Source organism: Castor canadensis, chromosome 11 (assembly GCF_047511655.1).
Source record: "Castor canadensis chromosome 11, mCasCan1.hap1v2, whole genome shotgun sequence".
Classification (NCBI taxonomy): domain Eukaryota; kingdom Metazoa; phylum Chordata; class Mammalia; order Rodentia; family Castoridae; genus Castor; species Castor canadensis.
The window spans coordinates 26,681,594-26,700,376 of NC_133396.1; the positions used below are offsets into that span (position 1 = coordinate 26,681,594).

At 49.3% G+C, this 18,783-nt stretch overlaps 1 protein-coding gene across 3 annotated transcripts in view; it reads left to right on the forward strand.

The window, feature by feature from the left end:
* The window catches only part of Itga3 (integrin subunit alpha 3), a 29,778-nt gene that overhangs the window by 7,545 nt on the left and 3,450 nt on the right, over positions 1-18,783 (forward strand). For all 3 annotated transcript variants that reach the window (XM_020171390.2, XM_074045987.1, XM_020171392.2), the window contains 22 exons: positions 496-623; positions 892-971; positions 3,776-4,025; positions 5,169-5,255; positions 5,825-6,032; positions 6,430-6,626; positions 8,090-8,178; positions 8,330-8,466; positions 8,625-8,711; positions 9,898-9,965; positions 10,038-10,174; positions 10,767-10,916; positions 10,994-11,091; positions 11,388-11,535; positions 11,747-11,815; positions 12,370-12,449; positions 12,539-12,616; positions 13,187-13,289; positions 13,629-13,811; positions 13,996-14,118; positions 14,815-14,928; positions 16,129-16,227. In XM_020171390.2, the coding sequence (XP_020026979.2) occupies positions 496-623; positions 892-971; positions 3,776-4,025; positions 5,169-5,255; positions 5,825-6,032; positions 6,430-6,626; positions 8,090-8,178; positions 8,330-8,466; positions 8,625-8,711; positions 9,898-9,965; positions 10,038-10,174; positions 10,767-10,916; positions 10,994-11,091; positions 11,388-11,535; positions 11,747-11,815; positions 12,370-12,449; positions 12,539-12,616; positions 13,187-13,289; positions 13,629-13,811; positions 13,996-14,118; positions 14,815-14,928; positions 16,129-16,227 (2,713 nt within the window). The remainder of the gene's footprint in view (positions 1-495; positions 624-891; positions 972-3,775; positions 4,026-5,168; positions 5,256-5,824; positions 6,033-6,429; positions 6,627-8,089; positions 8,179-8,329; positions 8,467-8,624; positions 8,712-9,897; positions 9,966-10,037; positions 10,175-10,766; positions 10,917-10,993; positions 11,092-11,387; positions 11,536-11,746; positions 11,816-12,369; positions 12,450-12,538; positions 12,617-13,186; positions 13,290-13,628; positions 13,812-13,995; positions 14,119-14,814; positions 14,929-16,128; positions 16,228-18,783) is intronic.

An 18,783-nucleotide genomic window follows, 5' to 3' on the forward strand; every position in this document is an offset into this window, starting at 1 on the left:
CAAAACCCAGATGTGACTGTGGCACTCCCTGTGGCTCCCCAAGGCCCTTCTCATCCTCCCCTTGCATTCCTCCTGGTTGTTTTGGGCTCCAGCTGTGTTGAGGACCTGGTCCTTGAATCATGCTGCTTGCTCATGCCTCCTGGCCTTTGCACATGCTGTCCCTTTGCCAAAAGTGCCTTTCCCTTTCTCATTGGGTGACCCCTGGTCATCATCCTCAGACATAGGTTGAACCTTGTCTGACAGCCAGCTCCCTGCTGAATTAGGGCTGGTTTGCTCCATGCTTTTTGCCATGAGATATGTGTATTGAACCTGACCATTCCAAGCCTGCCTTCCCTGACACTGGGCTGTCCTGGAAGACAGGGGCCGAGTTCCAGTAATGTCCCAACCCAAGAATCTGGATGGGAGATGAAATTCACTAAATGCGTGTGAATAGCAAGTTACTCAGAGGGTGCCTTGGAGAGTTTGAGCCCAGCCTACCCGCCTCTCTGTCCCTAGGCTCCTGGCTGGTGCCCCGCAAGACTTCGCCGTGCCTGATGGCTATACCAACAGGACTGGTGCTGTGTACCTGTGCCCCCTCACTGCCCAAAAGGACGACTGTGAGCGGATGGACATCACGGAGAAAAGTGAGGAGAAGGGGCTGGAGAGCCGTGGGTTAGAAGCCTGGCAGACAGACGAGATAGAAGGCTTACTTGCTTCTTATTCAGTGGGAGGAGGGAGTCCTGGAGGAGAGTGGGGCATGTGGGGTTGGTGGAGTTCAGAGTAAGAATGGGCAGAATGGGAGAAGGGAGGGCTGCCCCGCTGGAGTGGAGGGTTCACTTGTGCCCTCTGGAGGCTTTGGGCACTGGACTGTGGGTTGAGGTGCCCTGGCTCATGATCCCTTCATGCTCACAGGTGACCCTGACCATCACATTATTGAGGACATGTGGCTTGGAGTGACTGTGGCCAGCCAGGGCCCTGCAGGCAGAGTCTTGGTGAGTGGATACTCATCTGGCCCCAGCCCCCACTCCAGTTCCCTCTGTCTTCCAGGGGCTGTGGGTTAGCAGAGGCCAGCAGGGGTCCTCTGAGTGTTCTTGTGCTGGACCTTTGCAAATGTCCCCTTCTGTGGCTATGTGTCTCCATAGGCCTGTATGTCCCCCACTTTCTGTACTCCTAGAGAGTGGGGGTATCTGGCACTCTGCCAAGGCTGGGTATGGCCTGGGTCCTGTGTGAGTCACCCACTTCCTCCCTGTACCCTCATGGGATGCTCAGCACTCGTGGGAAAGAGCAGAGGGAACTTGGTGGAGGAAAGGGCAGAGAGGGCCCCAGGCGGCTGGGCACTGGCTGGCACTCCTTCCTGGGAGGCTGGCTGCCGGAAGAGGCACAGCCCTGCTGACCCTGGCTCACCCAGCTCTGGTTTGGGGACCACTCCCTACTATCAGTTGTCACCTCCTACCAACATTTTTTAGTGCCAGCCCCCAGGGGTCTCAATTTCTGTGTCCCAGATACGACATTTGTTTAAAATCGATTTATTACGCACATACAGTGAACTGTATAATTTTTAACTTTTTATGATGCTATGTTGGATTTTTTGTTTGTTTGTTTTGTGGTACTGGGGTTTGAATTCAAGACCTTGGTGCTCTACCACTTGAGCCACACTGCCAGCCCTTTTTGCTTTAGTTATTTTTTGAATAGGGTCTTGCTTTTATGCCAGGCCAGCCCATACCACAATCCCAGTTACACCTCCAGCCTAGCTGAGATGAGGGGCATGTGCCACCACACCCAGCTTTTATTGGTTGAGGAGGGATTTTGAGAACTTTTTTGCCTAAACTGGCCTCAAACCATGATCCTCCCAATCTCTACCTCCTGAGTAGCTAGGATTATAGACATGAGCCACTGCACCTGGCCCAATTTTCTATAAGTTTTGACAAATGTATTTTCCTGTATAACTGGCACCCCCATGAAGGTAGAGCATATTTATATCACTCCAGAAAGTGCTTCCTTCCAATCAGTCATCACCCCCATAGCCATCAACTGCTCTGATTTCTGTCACCTTCGAACATTGTTCTAAACTCCAGGTTGACATAAGTTCACTGAAATGCGTTTTTGCACCTCTTCATGCGTGGTGTGGGTCTAGGAAACTGTTTAAAGTGATTCTAGACCCTGGGTCCTTAGCAATTAGCTAGCCGCCTATCCATTGATTCATACAACAAACACTGTGTTAGCACTAGAAACTGGCAGTGCCTCAAGATAGGCTCACATAAATACTAGTAGTGCTTATAGCTGGAAGGGGACATAAAAAGCAAATAAACAAAAACCTGAGCTGGGGGGGCATGGCTCAAGTGGTAGAGTGCCTGTCTAGCAAATGCAAGGCCCTGAGTTCAAACCTCAGTACTGCAAAAAACCAAAATACCCTAAAAACCTGTTTCTGAATTTTGCTTGGCTGCAGGCTGTTTTAAAGCACCCTATTCCTTTTTTTAAATTTCTTTTTGCTTTTCTGGTGCTGGAAATTGAACCCAGAGCCTTGGCAAGTACTCTCCCACACCCTCTGTCCAAAGCACCCTATTTTAATCCACTGATTTTCTCAATAAATAAATATATTGAGCATCTACAGTGCCTGAAGCTGTGCGTGATTCTTGCCTTTGTGAGTCAGCACAGCACAGTGTGTAAGAGCTCAGACTTGAAGCCAGCCAGGCTTGGTTTGAATTTTCTCTATCTGGATGTAAGATCTTGGGCAAGTTACTAAACTCTGTGTGACTTGGTTTCTTTATTTGAAATGGAGAAAATAGCTGGGTATGGTGGCTCACACCTGTAATCTCAGCTTCTTGGGAGGCCTAGGTAGGAAGATTGCTGTGTAAGGCTGGTCCTGTCAAAAAGCTCAAGATCCTATCTGAAAAATAGCTAAGACCAAAAAAATGACTGTGGGCGTGGCTCAAGTGTTTGAGCACTTGCTTAGCAAGCATATGACCCTGAGTTCAAACCCCAGAGCTGCCTGCCCCTGCCTCCAGTAAATAAATAAATAAATAAAATGATGAAACAAATTATCCCTGTAAGAGGTTTGTTAGCAGTCTTGAAAGAATTAATATGGAAAGAGCTTAGAATTGTGCCTGGCATATAGTAATTGCTCAATAAGTGTTAGCTACTGCTATTATTTTAATTTTTTTTGGCTGCACTGAGGTTTAATCTCAGGGCCTCATGCTTGCTAGGTATGTGTTCTTACCACTTGAGTCATTCCACCAGCCCGCCCCCTCCACTGCCTTTTTTTTTTTTGTGATGGATTTTTTCAAGATAGGGTCTCACAAACTATTTGCCGGGGGGCTGACTTCAAATCATGATCCTCTTGATCTCTGCCTCCTGAGTAGCAAGGATCACAGGCGTGAGCCACTGGTGCCTTGTTTGCTATTATTATTGATGCTAGTATTATCATTATTACTATTTAATAATGGTCCCTTTGTTAAGCAACAGGTCATCTGGGGACAGAGAAGCAAATTCCCTAATCTCTCTGTAAATGGTCCCTTTAATCCAGGAGTCTAAGTCCCTCAGTCCCTCATCCTTTCAGCAAGACCTCTAAGCTGTTCCCAAACCCATACCTTTTTGGCTTCACCCTAAATACTTTTCTGATCTTTGAAATAAATTCTCATGGAAAGGGCGTACAGGCTTAAGTATCACTGCAGGAAGAAGTAGCCGGAAATCCTCCTTCAGCCCTTGTCTCACAAAGCCAGTGGTGTCTGAGGTGAGGGACACAGCTTGCTGTGTGTCCTCATTCCTGGCTAAGGCTTTATGGGTTGGGCTTCCCCAGGTCTGTGCCCACCGCTACACCCAGGTGCTGTGGTCAGGGTCGGAGGACCAGAGACGCATGGTAGGCAAGTGTTATGTGCGGGGCAACGACCTAGAGCTGGACCCCAGTGATGACTGGCAGACCTACCACAACGAGATGTGTAATAGCAACACAGACTACCTGGAGACGGGCATGTGCCAGCTGGGCACCAGTGGCGGCTTCACCCAGAACACCGTGTACTTTGGTGCCCCTGGTGCCTACAACTGGAAAGGTGAGGAACATGGGAGAAGGGAGGAGCACCAAAAATCACAAACAGAAAGAATCATACTAATTGTGCTGTTCTGTTACTTTCTCTTTTCACTTATTAAAAGTTGTGGGCATTTTTTCATGTCAATACCTGTAGGACTTTTTTTTTTGGTGGGACTGGTGTTTGAACTCAGGGTTTCATACTTGCAAAGCAGGTGCTCTGCCTGTTGAGCCACCCCTCAAGTCCATTTTGGTCTAATTATTTTGGAGATGGAGGACTCATGAATTATTTGCCCAGGCTGGCTTTGAACTGTGATCCTCCCGATCTCAGCTTCCCAAGTAGCTAGGATTACAGGTGTGAGCCACTGGTGCCCAGCTGGGACTGTCTTTTTAGGACTGCAGAGTATTTCCCTGTAGCAAGGATTCATGTTTGTAACTATCACACTACACACTGTCCTAGAGGTGTCTGATGATTCTCACTGCCATCATGTCTGCCTCTCCCCATCACACAAGTTGTAGCAATAGTGACATGTCTTCCTTCCTGAGTCCTTATTGTTGCAGAATCAACAAGTGGTCGAGAACCTCCTCCTGGGATGGTGGAGTAGCTCAAGTGGTAGAGTACCTGCCTAGCAGGCATGAGGCCCTGAATTCAAACTCCACCAAAAAAAAGAATGTTCTCCATTGATAACAGGGAGCCTGATGTGGTCAGTTTTGTCTCATGAAAGGCTGAGGCTCTGTCCCCTCCTGTGGTCCGGACTCACTCCATCTTGGCAGGAACACAGGTCCTTTCCAACAGCAGCCCCGGGAGCATGGGCCAGGCAGGTAGCTTGTGTTTAGGGGGTGGGACCAGGAGATAGTAGTGTGGCTTCTGACCATGATGTCTAGAAGGTGTGCAAGCATGGGCTGGTGTCTAATACCCAGGAGTCTGGATGGCAGGATTCCAGCCATGCTGTACATGTAGCTCCCGTGGGACTATGAGCAAGTACTGTTACTCTCCTTGAGTCTCATTTTTCTCATCATTCTTTCTCACAGAATTGCTAAAGACAAAGTGATTTACAAATGGCCAAGTGCTCACAAATCAATGAGATTATTATTATGGAGGGCTGAATGTGGTGGAGGGAAGGGTGGTAACTAATATGTCCTCCTATTTCCCCAAATCTTTGTGTAGGAAACAGCTACATGATTCAAAGGAAAGATTGGGATTTATCTGAGTACAGCTACAAGGACCCAGAGGGCCAAGGAAACCTCTATATTGGTGAGTCCAGTGCTGGTGGCCCACTGGGTAAAGGAGGAATGCCAGCTTGGTTCCTAAAACACTAGCTCTCTCTCCTACCTCCATGTGTGGTGAAGGGAAGCTGTAGGTGTGACTAGTGGCATTTAGTTTGACTAGCGCACATTTATTGTGCACTGAATGTATGTCAGGCTCTTTTCCAAGCTCCCAAGTGCAAAGTTGCTACTCTGACAGAGCTCACAGTCAAACTTGCAGGCAGGACTAGAGACTGAGATGGGGTGTGGCCACTGGGCAACCAGGGACCACCTTGAAAAAAAATAAAAGGCACAGGGTCTTGCTAGGTAGCCTAGGCTTGCCTGGAGCTTGTTTATGTAGCCCAGGCTGGCCTCAAACTCTGGATCCTCCTGATTTGGCCTCCAAAGTGCTGGGATTATAGATGTGGGCCACCATACCTGGATGGGGGGACTGCACTTTTTTTTGCCCAACTTGGTACAGAAGATGGGGGGCAACTACTAGGGGATAAGTACAGAGTAGAAAGGAACAAAGATTACTGGGAATCTGATTGAACACCTTCACTTTTTCCCTTATCCCAGGATATACGGTGCAGGTGGGCAGTGCCATCCTGCATCCTACAGACATCACTATTGTGACGGGTGCCCCTCGGCACCGACATATGGGTGCCGTCCTCTTGCTGAGCCAGGAGGCAGGTGGAGACCTGCGGAGGAGGCAGGTGCTGGAAGGCACGCAGGTGGGCGCTTATTTTGGCAGCGCCATTGCCCTGGCAGATCTGAACAATGATGGGTGAGAATCTAGAGACATGGGACATCATTTGGGGCCATGGAGAGAAGTGGGAGGAGGGCCAACTTGCCCAAGAAGGGCAGGGAAATGGGAGCTTTGCAATTGTGCCTTTGCTGTTTGTAGGGTTTTGTAAAGAGACTTAGTGGGAGTCTGGACATTTGCATGTTATTTGCATGACACCTGGGCTTGTTTGTCTGTGCCTGTCATTGTATAGCTCCAGTGGAGCCAGGCTGTTTGGTGAGTGTGAGCTTTGCCTGCATGGCTTCTCTGTGATGTGCACTTCTGAGCCACCATTTGCACAGCTGTGTGCCCTGGCACAATCATGCCTGTTAAATGAGAGTTCTGCTGTATATTGGGGGCCAATGTCACACTCCCATCTCCCATCTTCTCCTCTGTGCAGGTGGCAGGACCTCCTGGTAGGTGCTCCCTACTACTTTGAGCGTAAGGAGGAGGTTGGGGGTGCTGTCTATGTCTTCATGAACCAGGCGGGCACCTCCTTCCCTGCCCAACCCTCGCTCCTTCTGCATGGCCCCAGTCGCTCCACCTTCGGCTTCTCTGTGGCCAGCATTGGTGACATCAACCAGGATGGATTCCAGGGTATGAGCCAGCACCTCTCCCTCAGCATCCTCACTGACCGAGTGCCAACTGCATACCAGCTTGACAGGGCCCACAGAGGAGAAGGGATGGGACCCAGGTCCAGTTTATTCAGAGCAATACTTAGAGAGTCAATGTACAGAGTACCTGGTGGCCCTTCTGGAGAGGTTAATAATATCTGGGTAGAGAGTGCACAACTAAGAGGACTGGAAGGGGCACAACACCAGTGTGGGAACTTGTCTGATGGTCCCTAAGCTCGGGGCTGTGGAGTATTCCATCAGAGACAGGCTGGGGAGGCATTGTGTGGTGTGGTGAACACTTTGAAAGGCAGAGAAACTTGGCTTTCTATTGGGTAATGGTGAAAGTGGGAGTAGGGTGGGGGGCATCCAGAGAAAGTTTTGGAACAGGGATGTGATATGATAACTTGGTACCTAGAAAGATGATTCTGGAGGGGGCATGGGATGGAAGTGGGGGGTAAAAACAAGAATGTACAGTATCACGTGTGGTATGTAAGAAAAGCCTTGGACGAGGGTTACATCCCCTATACGCAGGGGTGATCACCAATACTCGACAGGATTTGTGGGTCAATCAGACCTAGAGGAATTGTGGAGAGGGACAGATTAGGGTGTGAGCCTGGTTGCCATGGGAACACCTGACTTATCCAAAAATCACTTGTCTGACAACCTTGGTTTCCCAGAACACAACTGAGAACCAATGAGAAGATGGAGGAGGCTGTCTAAAGAGGCAAAATGGGTGTCAGAAAGTTCAGCCAACAAAACCCATGCACTTCCATAGAAGTGTTGATGGTTTTTGCTTAGGACCTACTTACACTTCCTTGGCCTCCTTTACTAACAAGTTTGGCCTTCTGGTTACCCAGGCCCTATCAGATCAAATACAGCAAAAGAGAGAGTCCAGAAAAGTTTAAGATCATAAAATGTATCCCAACCCTTGGCATTAGACAGGCACAGGCTCAAGCATCCTCTCTTCTACTCATTAGTTGTGTGCCTCTGGGTTTTGAGTCTCATCTATGAAATGGTGACAGTAGTACCTACTCCACAGCATTTTTGTGAGTATTAAATAACATGAATGTGTTCTCACTACTAGCCAGCCACCAGTGGGGGACACTTCTTTATGTACCCTGCTGGTAAATGTCATTAGAAGAACCAGATTTCTATAGAGGAGGTTAGTGGAGGAGAGGGAAGGGGAGAAAACTGGGCAATAGTCAAGAATCTGTGGTGCAGGTCTGCCTGTGGTCTTGACTTGTGAGACTTTGAATAAATTATTTACCTTCTCCTGAACCTATCTTCCCACCTGAGCCACAGAACTCTGTAACTTCCCTGCTGCTCTGAGCACTTCTGGCAGGGGTGAGGTCAATGTCATGTTGGACTGTATGGTCTTCAGCACAGAATCAGGAAGATGTGGGGACAGGAATACCTGGGTGACCCTGTCCCACCTCTCCTCCCCAGACATTGCTGTAGGAGCCCCGTTCGAGGGCTTGGGCAAAGTGTACATCTACCACAGCAGCTCTGGGGGGCTCCTCAGACAGCCCCAGCAGGTATGGATTGATGGGGACACATTGGCTGCCCCAGCAGCTAAGGAGGACCTTCCCTCCTCTACCTCACCTGTCCCTTCCCTGTTCCCCCAGACCGCCCCCTCCCCAGAGCCCACCCCAGAGTCTGTCCTTACCACTTGTCCCTGTTCCCCAGGTAGTCCATGGAGAAAAGCTGGGACTGTCTGGCTTGTCCACCTTTGGCTACTCTCTGAGTGGGCAGATGGATGTGGATGAGAACTTCTACCCAGACCTGTTAGTAGGGAGCCTGTCAGACCACATTGTGCTGCTTCGGTGAGCCAGGGAATAATGGAAAGGGGCCTTTCTCTCTATCCTTGTCTGCATAGAGCCTCATATCTGCCCATCTTCAACACCAGTATCACAAAAGTCCACAGTCTTGGCCTAGGGCAGGCAGGAGCACTGATATCTGCCTGGTTCTGTTGTCTCTGCAGGGCCCGGCCTGTTATCAACATCCTCCACAGGACTTTGGTGGCCAGGCCAGCTGTGCTAGATCCCACGCTTTGCACAGCCACTTCCTGGTGAGACTATCAGCCCCTGCTCTGCCCACCTACTCCTCATATGTAGGTAGGCTGGGAGGGGCACCAGGTCCCAAGCACTTTTGGACTCTCCCGATATTCCACCTTTAGAGCCTGGGTTCTAGGGCCAGTATTGCCCACCCTGCCTGACCTCATTAAAAAACAAAATTCCTTGCAGGTCATAATGAATGAATTGTGACTAGTAGAGTGCAGTGATTAGGAATAGGAACTCAGGACCGCTTGATTCAAACCCCAGCTATACATTACAGGGGGAGGGGTGGGTTCTGAGAACTGAGATCCCAGAGGCAGAGGGAAGAGAAATGCTCTTATGTACATGGATGGAGGGAAGGAAGGAGAGTCAGCTTGGGCAAATTATTAATCTCTCTGAATCTCAGATTCCTCACCTGTAAAAGAGGTAATAACCAACTCATAAGGTTCTTGAGATTATTAAATGAGATAATGTACAAAAAGTCCTTAGGATAGCACTTCATATATTTTAAGTGCTCAAAAAATGTTACTGCCTGGTGCCAGTTGCTCATACCTGTAATCCTAGCTACTCAGGAGGCAGAGATCAGGAGGATCACAGGATCACAGTTTGAAGCCAGCCTGGGCAAATAGTTCACAAGAACCTAGCTCAAAAATACCCAACACAAAAACAGAGCTGGCAGAGTGGCACAAGTGGTAGAGCGCCTGCCTAGCAAGCGTGAGGCCCTCAATTCAAATCCCAGTACTGCAAAAGGAAAAAACAATGTTAGTTGCTAAGAAAGTAATGATAGTGATGGCAGTGACCCATTTATGTGAATGTGGATATTGTTCCTGAAGGTAAAGGTAGACAGAGCAGGGAAGCTGGGAGTGGGTGGTGGAAAGAGATCTTGATTGGAGAGCGTGAGGCCTGGGTTCAAGACTGCGCTGCGCTACTAATCGACCGATGACTTCAGACAAGTCCTGTTCTCTGGGCCTCACTTTCCCCGTTGGTGACCTTTAACCTTGCTTTCTAGGGCTCTAGTGGTAGTGGGAGAGAAGCGGTCAGGGACACCACAGACCAGCTTTGTGGACTCCCCAGTTTTGTCCCTGCCTTGCCCCAGAGAAGGGCCCTGGGTTCTCTTTGTCTAGTACAGGAAAGAGTGAGAGCTAGGGCCTGGTCGTCTGTCTCACTTTGACCAGACCCTCCTGTACATCCCCCCAACAGTGTGCAGGTGGAGCTGTGCTTTGCCTACAACCAGAGTGCTGGGAACCCCAACTACAGGCGAAACATCAGTGAGTGCTGGGTGCAGGGCAAGGGGGAGCATGCTCACCTGACCACTTGCTGACTGCCCTGTCTACCTGCAGCCCTGGCCTACACTCTGGAGGCTGACCGGGACCGACGCCCACCACGACTCCGCTTTGCCCAAAGCCAGTCAGCTGTCTTCCATGGCTTCTTTTCCATGCCTGAAATGCATTGCCAGACACTGGAGCTGCTCCTGATGGTGAGGGAGGAGCAGAGTGGGATGAGAACTCCAGGGTCTCTGGAGGAGGTGACTGGTATCCTCCAGGTCAGCCTGGAATGCCATAGATCTGGTGGATATGGACGAGGGCTGCAGTGCACAATACCTAGCACACGGTAGGGGAGAGATAAAGCCTTTGGATGGGGATGGGGCCAAGGGGCTCATCACCTCTGAGAAATGTGAGGGCCGTAGGAGCGGTAGGCTCCGCTCACCTTTGGGAAGAAAGGGTCCCTGATCAGGGGCAAGCTCCGTCCTCTCTCTGGAACATCTGTGTGGAAACCCCATAAATGAAGGGAGCTCTGTCTCTCTGGAGGGATCTGGGGGGAGGAGTGTCATCTCCTCCGGGCGGGGGATTGTCAAGATGGTGGAAACTCTTAATTTTTTTTTTTTTATAAGAACTAGAGGCGATTCAGTCTTGAAATGTGTTGCCAGACACTGGAGCTGCTCCTGATGGTGAGGGAGGAGCAGAGTTGGTTTTCAGTTTCTTCCCTGAGGCTTAGTCTGAGACTTAGGGTGGCATGGGATTCAAACTGGGGGACGGCAGTACTGAGTTCATCTCACCCTTCCTTCCCAGGACAACATCAGAGACAAACTCCGTCCCATAGTTATCTCCATGAACTACTCTTTACCTTTGCGGATGCCTGAGCGCCCGCGGCTGGGACTGCGGTCCCTGGATGCCTACCCAGTCCTCAACCAGGCACAGGCTTTGGAGAACCACACGGAGGTGGGCAGGGTTGCGAGGGCTGCAGGGACAGAGGGTACTGTTGGGGGGCGTCCTCTAACTCCTCTGACTGCCCTCAGGTCCAGTTCCAGAAGGAATGTGGGCCAGACAACAAGTGCGACAGCAACTTGCATATGCAGGCGGCCTTCGTGTCAGAGCGGCTGCAGCGCCTGAGCAGGTGGGCTCTGAGCAGCGCTGATTGGTCAAGGGTGAGGTGGGGTTCCATTGGCTAGCGTGGCTTGGGGGCGGGGCCCCACAGGCCAGGGGTGGGGCTTCACGGATGGGCGAGTCTGAGCAGAGGGACCGAAATGGGCCAATGGAGGGCTCCTTCCTGGTGAAGCTGTAAGCCGCACCTGCCTGACTGTTAGGGAAGGGACTTTCCACACCTAGAAGGCTCGAGGGGTGGGGCCTAGTGGATCAGGGGAGTACCCTGGGGGTGGGGCTCTTGGCTTAGTCTGGGGTTCCTCTCTTCAGGCTCCAGTACAGTAGAGATGTCCGGAAACTGCTCCTGAGCATCAATGTGACCAATATCCCAAGCCAGGAGCGGGCTGGGGAAGATGCCCATGAGGCACTGCTTACCCTGGAGGTGCCTCCTGCCCTGCTGCTGTCCTCAGTGCGCCCTGTGAGTGCCAGGCTCAGAAACCAAAGATTCTGAGTATGCATGTAATTTACATGCATTATCCTTTGCCATGTGCCTGCCTCCTCTGTGCTGGGCCTCCGCCAGGCCTACAGTGCCTCTGCTGCTTGGGGGACAAGCCTCTGAGGGTTCTGACCCTGCTCTATAGCAGATGAGTACAAGCCCAACCCTGGCCTTATTTGTCTTCTGTCCTCAGTCTGGGACCTGCCAAGCTAATGAGACCATTCTGTGTGAGCTGGGGAATCCCTTCAAACGGAACCAGAGGGTAAGCCCTGGCCACTTGCTTCCACTACTTGTGAGTCTCAGGCTGTTCCTTCTCACCTGCCTGCCTCCCTTGCCCTCTCCCCTCCACACTTCCTTGAAGCAAAGAACCAGAGGTGGTGAGGAGAGGACCATAGCCTAAGAAAAATCGAGCTACTAGGGAGTTTGGCATAATGCTAGGGCAGGTGGAGGTGAGGAAACCAGTTTTGTTGAGCCTCTACTGTGCCCATCCCTGCCACTTTTATATCATTCTTACAGCCTTCTCTAAGGAGGTCATTGCTGTTTTACAGAAGAAACAGAAAAAGTTAGAAAGTTCAGTAACTTGTTCAAGGTCATGCAAAAGTAGCTGAGATCTCAAAAGTAGCAAGGATGTCATTCGAGGGTAACAAGGGAGGAAAGAGAGACATTAGGTGGCGAGGTGGAGACCCTTGCCTAGAATGGGAGGAAGAGGCCAGAGAACCATCTTCCTAGCTTGGTGTTTGGCTCTCTTCTTCCCTGCGGCATCATCCTGCTGGGCCACCAATGTCCCTCTCTGCTTCTCTGACTGACTCGGAGTAGATGGAACTGCTCATCTCCTTTGAGGTCATCGGGGTGACCCTGCACACCAGGGACCTTCAGGTGCAGCTGCAGCTCTCCACGTGAGTGACCCAGTGAAGGTGAAGCCAGTCTTGTTGGGGCTGAGGTTGTGTCCTGGGTCTCCTTCCTACCCCCTGAATTCTCTCCCCAGATCAAGTCATCAGGACAACCTGCGGCCCATGACCCTGACTCTGCAGGTGGACTATACACTCCAGGCCTCTCTCAGCATGTAGGTACCACTCTGCTCCCCACTCCACCCCACCTCAGCCTGCTGTGCCTGAGCCAGGGCCTCCTGTCCCCAAGATTATCTCCTAGGCTCCTCTGACACTTCTCTTGACCTGGTGTCCACAGGCCTCCTCTTCCCCTGGACCATTCTTTCTCTTAGTAATAGCAGTGACTATCATGATCGTTATTATTATTCCCCTTTGCTGCCCTTCCTCCCCCCACATAAAGCAGGTAGAAGGGAAGAGATCAGCAACCTTACAGCTAAGGTGTTCATCTCTGCCATTTTTTGAAAGCTCATTGTGCAAAGGATTTTGCAAACATATTATTGACTTCTCACAACTGCCTGGGATATATCAGCTACTACTAATTCTGCTTTACAGACAAGGAAACTGAGGCTCAGAGAGGAAAAATAATTTGCTGGAGGCCACACAGCTGGTAAACGGCAGAGCTGGGGTTTGTACCCAGGTCCACTTGATGTCAGAGGAGCTGTAGTTAACAGGGAGTGGTGCCATTCTCTCAGCCAGAGGCCCTGGCTTCCTATCCCCCATGATTCAAGAGTCTTTGTTATCCCCAGGATAAATCACCGGCTACAGAGCTTCTTTGGTGGGACTGTGATGGGCGAGTCTGGCATGAAGTCTGTGGAGGACGTGGGAAGCCCTCTTAAATATGAATTCCAGGTAAGTATACCTCTGGGGTCCTGGCTGATGGGAAAGGTGATAGGGGGTTTGTTCTGAGTCTGCAAAAGTCATATAAAAGTAGCAGAGATCTCAAAAGTAGCAGGGGTGTTACCTGAGGGTTACAAGGGAGGAAAGCAAGACAGATATTAAGTGAAGAGGTGGAGACCCTTGCCCAGAATGGGAAGAAGGCCAGAGAACCATCTCCCTAGATTGGTGTTTGGAAAGGGGATAGAGGGTTTGTTCTGAGTTTGGGGTCTGAGGGCAGAAAGGTCTGGGGAATGGGTGAAATTGAGGTGGTTTTCTAGGAGACAGTAATCATGATGCCTCTTGGGCCCACAGGTGAGCCCAGTAGGGGAGGGTCTGGCAGTCCTGGGTACCCTGGTCCTAGCTCTGGAGTGGCCCTATGAAGTCACCAATGGCAAGTGGCTACTGTACCCCACGGAGATCACTGTCCATGGCAATGGGTCCTGGCCCTGCCTCCCCCCGGGAGACCTCATCAATCCTCTCAACCTCACTCTCTCTGTAAGTTCATCCTCAGGGATGTTCATTTACATCTCATTTGCATGCTGCTGGGTGGAAAGGAGAGTGTCTTCCCCTCCCTCCCCTAAGACTCTTTGGGAGCCTGACACTCCCCCTGCCCTTTCCCCCTCCCATATTTACTTCTACTTCTTCCTCTGCCTTCTCCACGAATCTCTTCCCTCTTCAGGATCCCAGGAACAGGCCACCATCTCCACAGCGGAGGCGCAGACAGCTGGATCCAGGGGGAGGCCAGGGGCCCCCACCTGTCACTCTGGCTGCTGCCAAAAAAGCCAAGTCTGAGACTGTTCTGGTGAGTGGTTAGGGCAGGGATGAAGAGGATTGCATTCAGCCCATCACAAGGGAGACTGCTTACTGGGAGACCCCCGTCTAAAGAGGTGATGTAGGCCCAGCCCTCAGGAGCTTCCAGACAGAGGGGAAACTTATCTCCTGCCTTGAGGGTGTCCTGCTCTGACAGGAAACATCCAGTAACAGTGGACCAAAGGAAGCCCCGCCGGCTCTATCCCAAGGAGTCGCAACCTGTTGGGGACCATATAGCCTTGGACCTTAGGGCTAGAGAATAGAGAGGGGCAGGAGGAAGTATGGGGTAGGGCGCCCTCTGTAGGTAGGGAGAGGAACAGGCCTAGGAAGCCAGTGGAGGCCTAGCTGGGTGGAGAGATGGGAGATAGTGTCCCGGGTTAGGAGCTGACATCAAGAAAGCTTCAGTTTGGCAGGAGGTGGTGAGGGGTTCTGAAGTTGGACTTCATTTATCTGATCAGGAATTAGATTTCATGTTACCCATGTTCCTGGCATCATATGAACCTGGCCCAAGAATGTGTCTTAAATGTTTAGTGTAGGGTAGGAAGTGTGGGTGAGCAGAGAGATGGAGTCAGGCCCCTTTAGTCACTCAGCTAGGAGTGAAAGCTAGGAGGGTGGAAGGGAAGGGGGGAAGCAAGAATAGTCTGGAGACCCAGGCTGTCTCATGTCTTGTGTTCCTGGCCCACCTCAGAACTGTGCCACTGGCCTTGCCCGCTGTGTGTGGTTGGAGTGCCCCATTCCTGATGTCCCCACCATCACCAATGTGACTGTGAAGGCACGGGTGTGGAACAGCACCTTCATTGAGGTCAGCACTGGGTCTGGGGGTTTCCACTGTACCCATTTGTGTGGGGAGAGAGGGATAAGGATGGAATGGGATGGGAGGGATCTGTGTATGTGTTGGTGTGGGTATACGGCATTGTGTTCTACACAGTTGTGTGTCCATCAGTGTTATGGCTGCAGGTGTGTGTGTGTATGTGTGATGTTTCTGTAATCTTCTCTCATGTGTCCATTGTGTCTTTTGTTCTATCCTGTTCCTATTACTTTCCCATCTCCATGCCTTTGCCCCTGTTCTTTCCCCATGGAATGCCAGCTTCCATTCTATCTCTGTGTATAAATTCCTATTTAGCCTTCAAGATTTCCATCATCTTCCTGACTTTGCAGCTGAATTGAGCTCTCTGCACATCCCAGAACTTTCTCTGAAGCCATGCATACCGCCTATCATGTCTGACTCTGGGTGTGGTTACCCAGTGCCAACCATTTTTGTCACCTAAAGCAAACTTTTTAAAAAAGGGGTTTTCTTGGTGATACTGGAGTTTGAACTCAGGGCTTTGTGCTCACAAGGCAGGTACTCCATAGTCAGCCATGCCTCCAGCCCTTTATTTTGGAAATGGGGGTCTTACTTTTTGCCCAGGCCAGCCTGGACCGCTATTCTCCTAGTTTAAGCTTCCCACCACTGGGATGACAGACACTTGCCACCATGTCCAGCTATTGCTTGAGCTGGGGTCTAATGGACTTTGCCCAGGGATGGCTTCCAACCTGAAATCCTCAGAATCTCTGCCTCCCAAGTAGCTAGGATTATAGGCATGAGCCTCCAGCTCCCGGCTAGACCAAACTTTTTCTGTGATGAGATTATCAATCTTTTCAGCTTTCTGGGCCAGGTGGCCTTCTATTGCACCTAATTGGTTCCACCATTATAGCACAAAATCTGCCATAAACAAATGAATAGGCATAGCTTTGTGCCCAAAATACTTTATTTACAAAAGCAGGAGCTGGGCTGGATTTAGTCTACTGGCCTGACTTCATTGTGTCCTCTGTCCCCAGCACCTAGCACCGGAGCTGATGCACTTGTGTGTGGAGGAGGGGCCTGACTGACAGATCCCTTGGGGCAGATGCTTAAAGATGCTGCCTGCCTGGTGGGAGAGTGAGGGGGTGTAGTGCTTAGGGACAGGAGGGAGGCTCAGAGGGACTTCAGCTGCTCCTTTTGACCCCACTATCCTCCTTTCAGGATTATAGAGACTTTGATCGAGTCAGGGTAGATGGCTGGGCTACTCTGTTCCTGCGAACCAATGTCCCCACCATCAACATGGAGAACAAGACCACCTGGGTGAGTGAGCATGTTACTGAGGGCTGTGGGCTCTGGCCAAGACATGGTGCACCAGACACCTTAAGAGCACGTTGGCATGCTTTAGCGTTTGGTTCTCAATCTTGGCAACACATTAGAATTGTCTGGAGGGCTTCTGGTGTTGAGACCACATCCCAGAGTGGTTAAATCTGACCTCTGGACTGGTTGCAACTGTGCTGGAATGTTTAAAAGGACCCCTATGTGATTCTGATGTGCAGTCAAGGTAGAGAACTACTGCCTTTATCTGTGAAAGTGCTCCAGGAAGAGTAGGGCCGGGATTGATTGTATCTCTATTTTATGGCTGAGGAAACTAAGGCTTAGAGACATGGAGTGACCTGTCCAAAATGAAATAACCTGTCAGGGGCTGGCACCTGGTTCTCCACATCCACTGTGAGCATGTGATCTTCTGGCCACAGGCAAGGCAGAGAGCAGCAAGATAATAAGGCCCAAGGGAGTGTCCTCCAAGAGAACCTGACCAGCATTTGCAGACGGCGTGATTGTCCATATGGCAGAAAAGAGAAGTGATTGAGAAGCTATTGGGCCCAGTAAGAGAGTCCAGGAAGTCCAGGAACTCAAATCAAGATCAAAATACCAAAGCCCATAGGTTGACTACATGCTACCAATCAAAGATATACTTGAGCAGGCACTGGTGGTGTACGCCTATAATCCTAGCTACTCAAGAGGCAGAGAGCAGGAGGATTGAGGTTGGAAGACAGCCCCAGGCAAATAGTTCTTGAGACCCTATCTCAAAAACACCTATCACAAAAAAAAAAAAAAAAGTGCTGGTGGAGTGACTCAAGGTGTAAGAGCGCCTGCCTAGCAAGCGTGAGGCCCTGAGTTCAAACCCCAGTGCTGAAAAAAAAAAAGAGAAAAAAAAATATATATGAAGAGAGAGAAAGTTGATAACGCTGGGAGTGGTGGCATGCACCTATACTCCTGGGTACTGGGGAGGCAGAGGCAGGAAGGGGTCTGGGAGTTCAAGGTCAGCCTGAGCAACATAGGAGAACCTGTCTCAAAAAAAAAAGTGAGATATATGTAGATATATAGATACACGTGTGTATATGCATATATGTGTTTGAAAGATCTATAGTACCCCAGAATAAACATAACAATAAATGTACACTAAAAACTTAAATAATGGACGGGAAGATGTCAGTATGACCAAGTTGTCAGGTCTCCCCAGTTAGTTCTGTTCCAGTGGATTCTGGAAACTTGAAAAAGAGGGTTTCCAAACTTTATTTTAATATGAAAAGATTGCTAACACTCCATGATGAAAGGAATGTAAGTAGAAATATGTAAAGGATACATATAGGGAGATGAATGGAGGGCTAATTAATACATTATTGTACACTTCTTATAATAAAATAATGTGTTATAGAAGAGGTGGAGAAAGACTCAGAAGAATCAGTGGGACAGAATAGAAATTTAGTTTAGGATACAGGCTGCTATTTTTTTTTTGCAATACTGTGTATTGAACCCAGAGCTTCACACATTCACACATACTTGGCAAGTACTCTACCACTTGAGCCATGCCCCCAGTCCTTTTGTTTTGTTTGTATTTTGTTTATGAGCTAGGGTCTTATGATTCCTTTGCTGGGTGGGTCTTGAATTCTCCATCCACCTGCCTCTGCCTCCTGAGTAACTGGAATTACAGGTATGTTCTACCCTTCTCAGCTTTGAGAATAACGTACAAATAACCTTTACATATGGGGAGAGTGAGTTATTTTATTGATCAAAAGTCACAAGAGAAAGATTTGACAAATTAGACTGTGAAATTTTATATCTGTATTCAGTAAAAGAGATGATAAAGAAACTAAAAGGAAGCCAGGAGTCAGTTGCTCAGGCCTGTAATCCTAGCTACTTGGGAGACTGAGACTGGAAGGATCAAAGTTTGAGGCCAGCCCAGGCAAATAGTTCTTAAGACCTTATTTCCAAAATAACCAGAGCAAAATGGACTAGAGGTGTAGCTCAAGCAGTAGAGTACCTGCTTTGCAAGTGCAAACCTCTGAGTTCAAACCCCTGTCCCACCAAAAAAGAAAAAAAAAAAAAAAACTAAAAGAAAATGTTTATAGCATATATGATGGAGTATTGACACATATTTTAATACTTCAAGATAAAAGATACAAACGGGTGATGTACATATGACAAAATATAAATGTTATTATAAGGATTATTATGTTATTATAAGGAAAAGTCATAGAAACGAGATTTTTGCTTATCAGATTGGAAAATATTAGAGTAGTGCTGTTGGGTGCTGACAGGTAGAAGGAAATAGTATTGACTAGAATAGGAATTGGTGGGTCCTTTTTGGAAATGAATTTGTCAACATCCATTAAAATTTAAAGTGCTCATTTCCTTTGATCCAGTACATGATATCTTAAGGAGCTAATAGGACAAGTGTGCAAAGAAAAATATATGGGGACATTTTAGAGCATTGTTGATAAAAGCAGAAAATTGGAAATGATCTAAAATGTCTGTCAGTAGGATACTGGGCCAACAGACCAGTATGGTACCTTACCACAGTAACCATGCAATCCT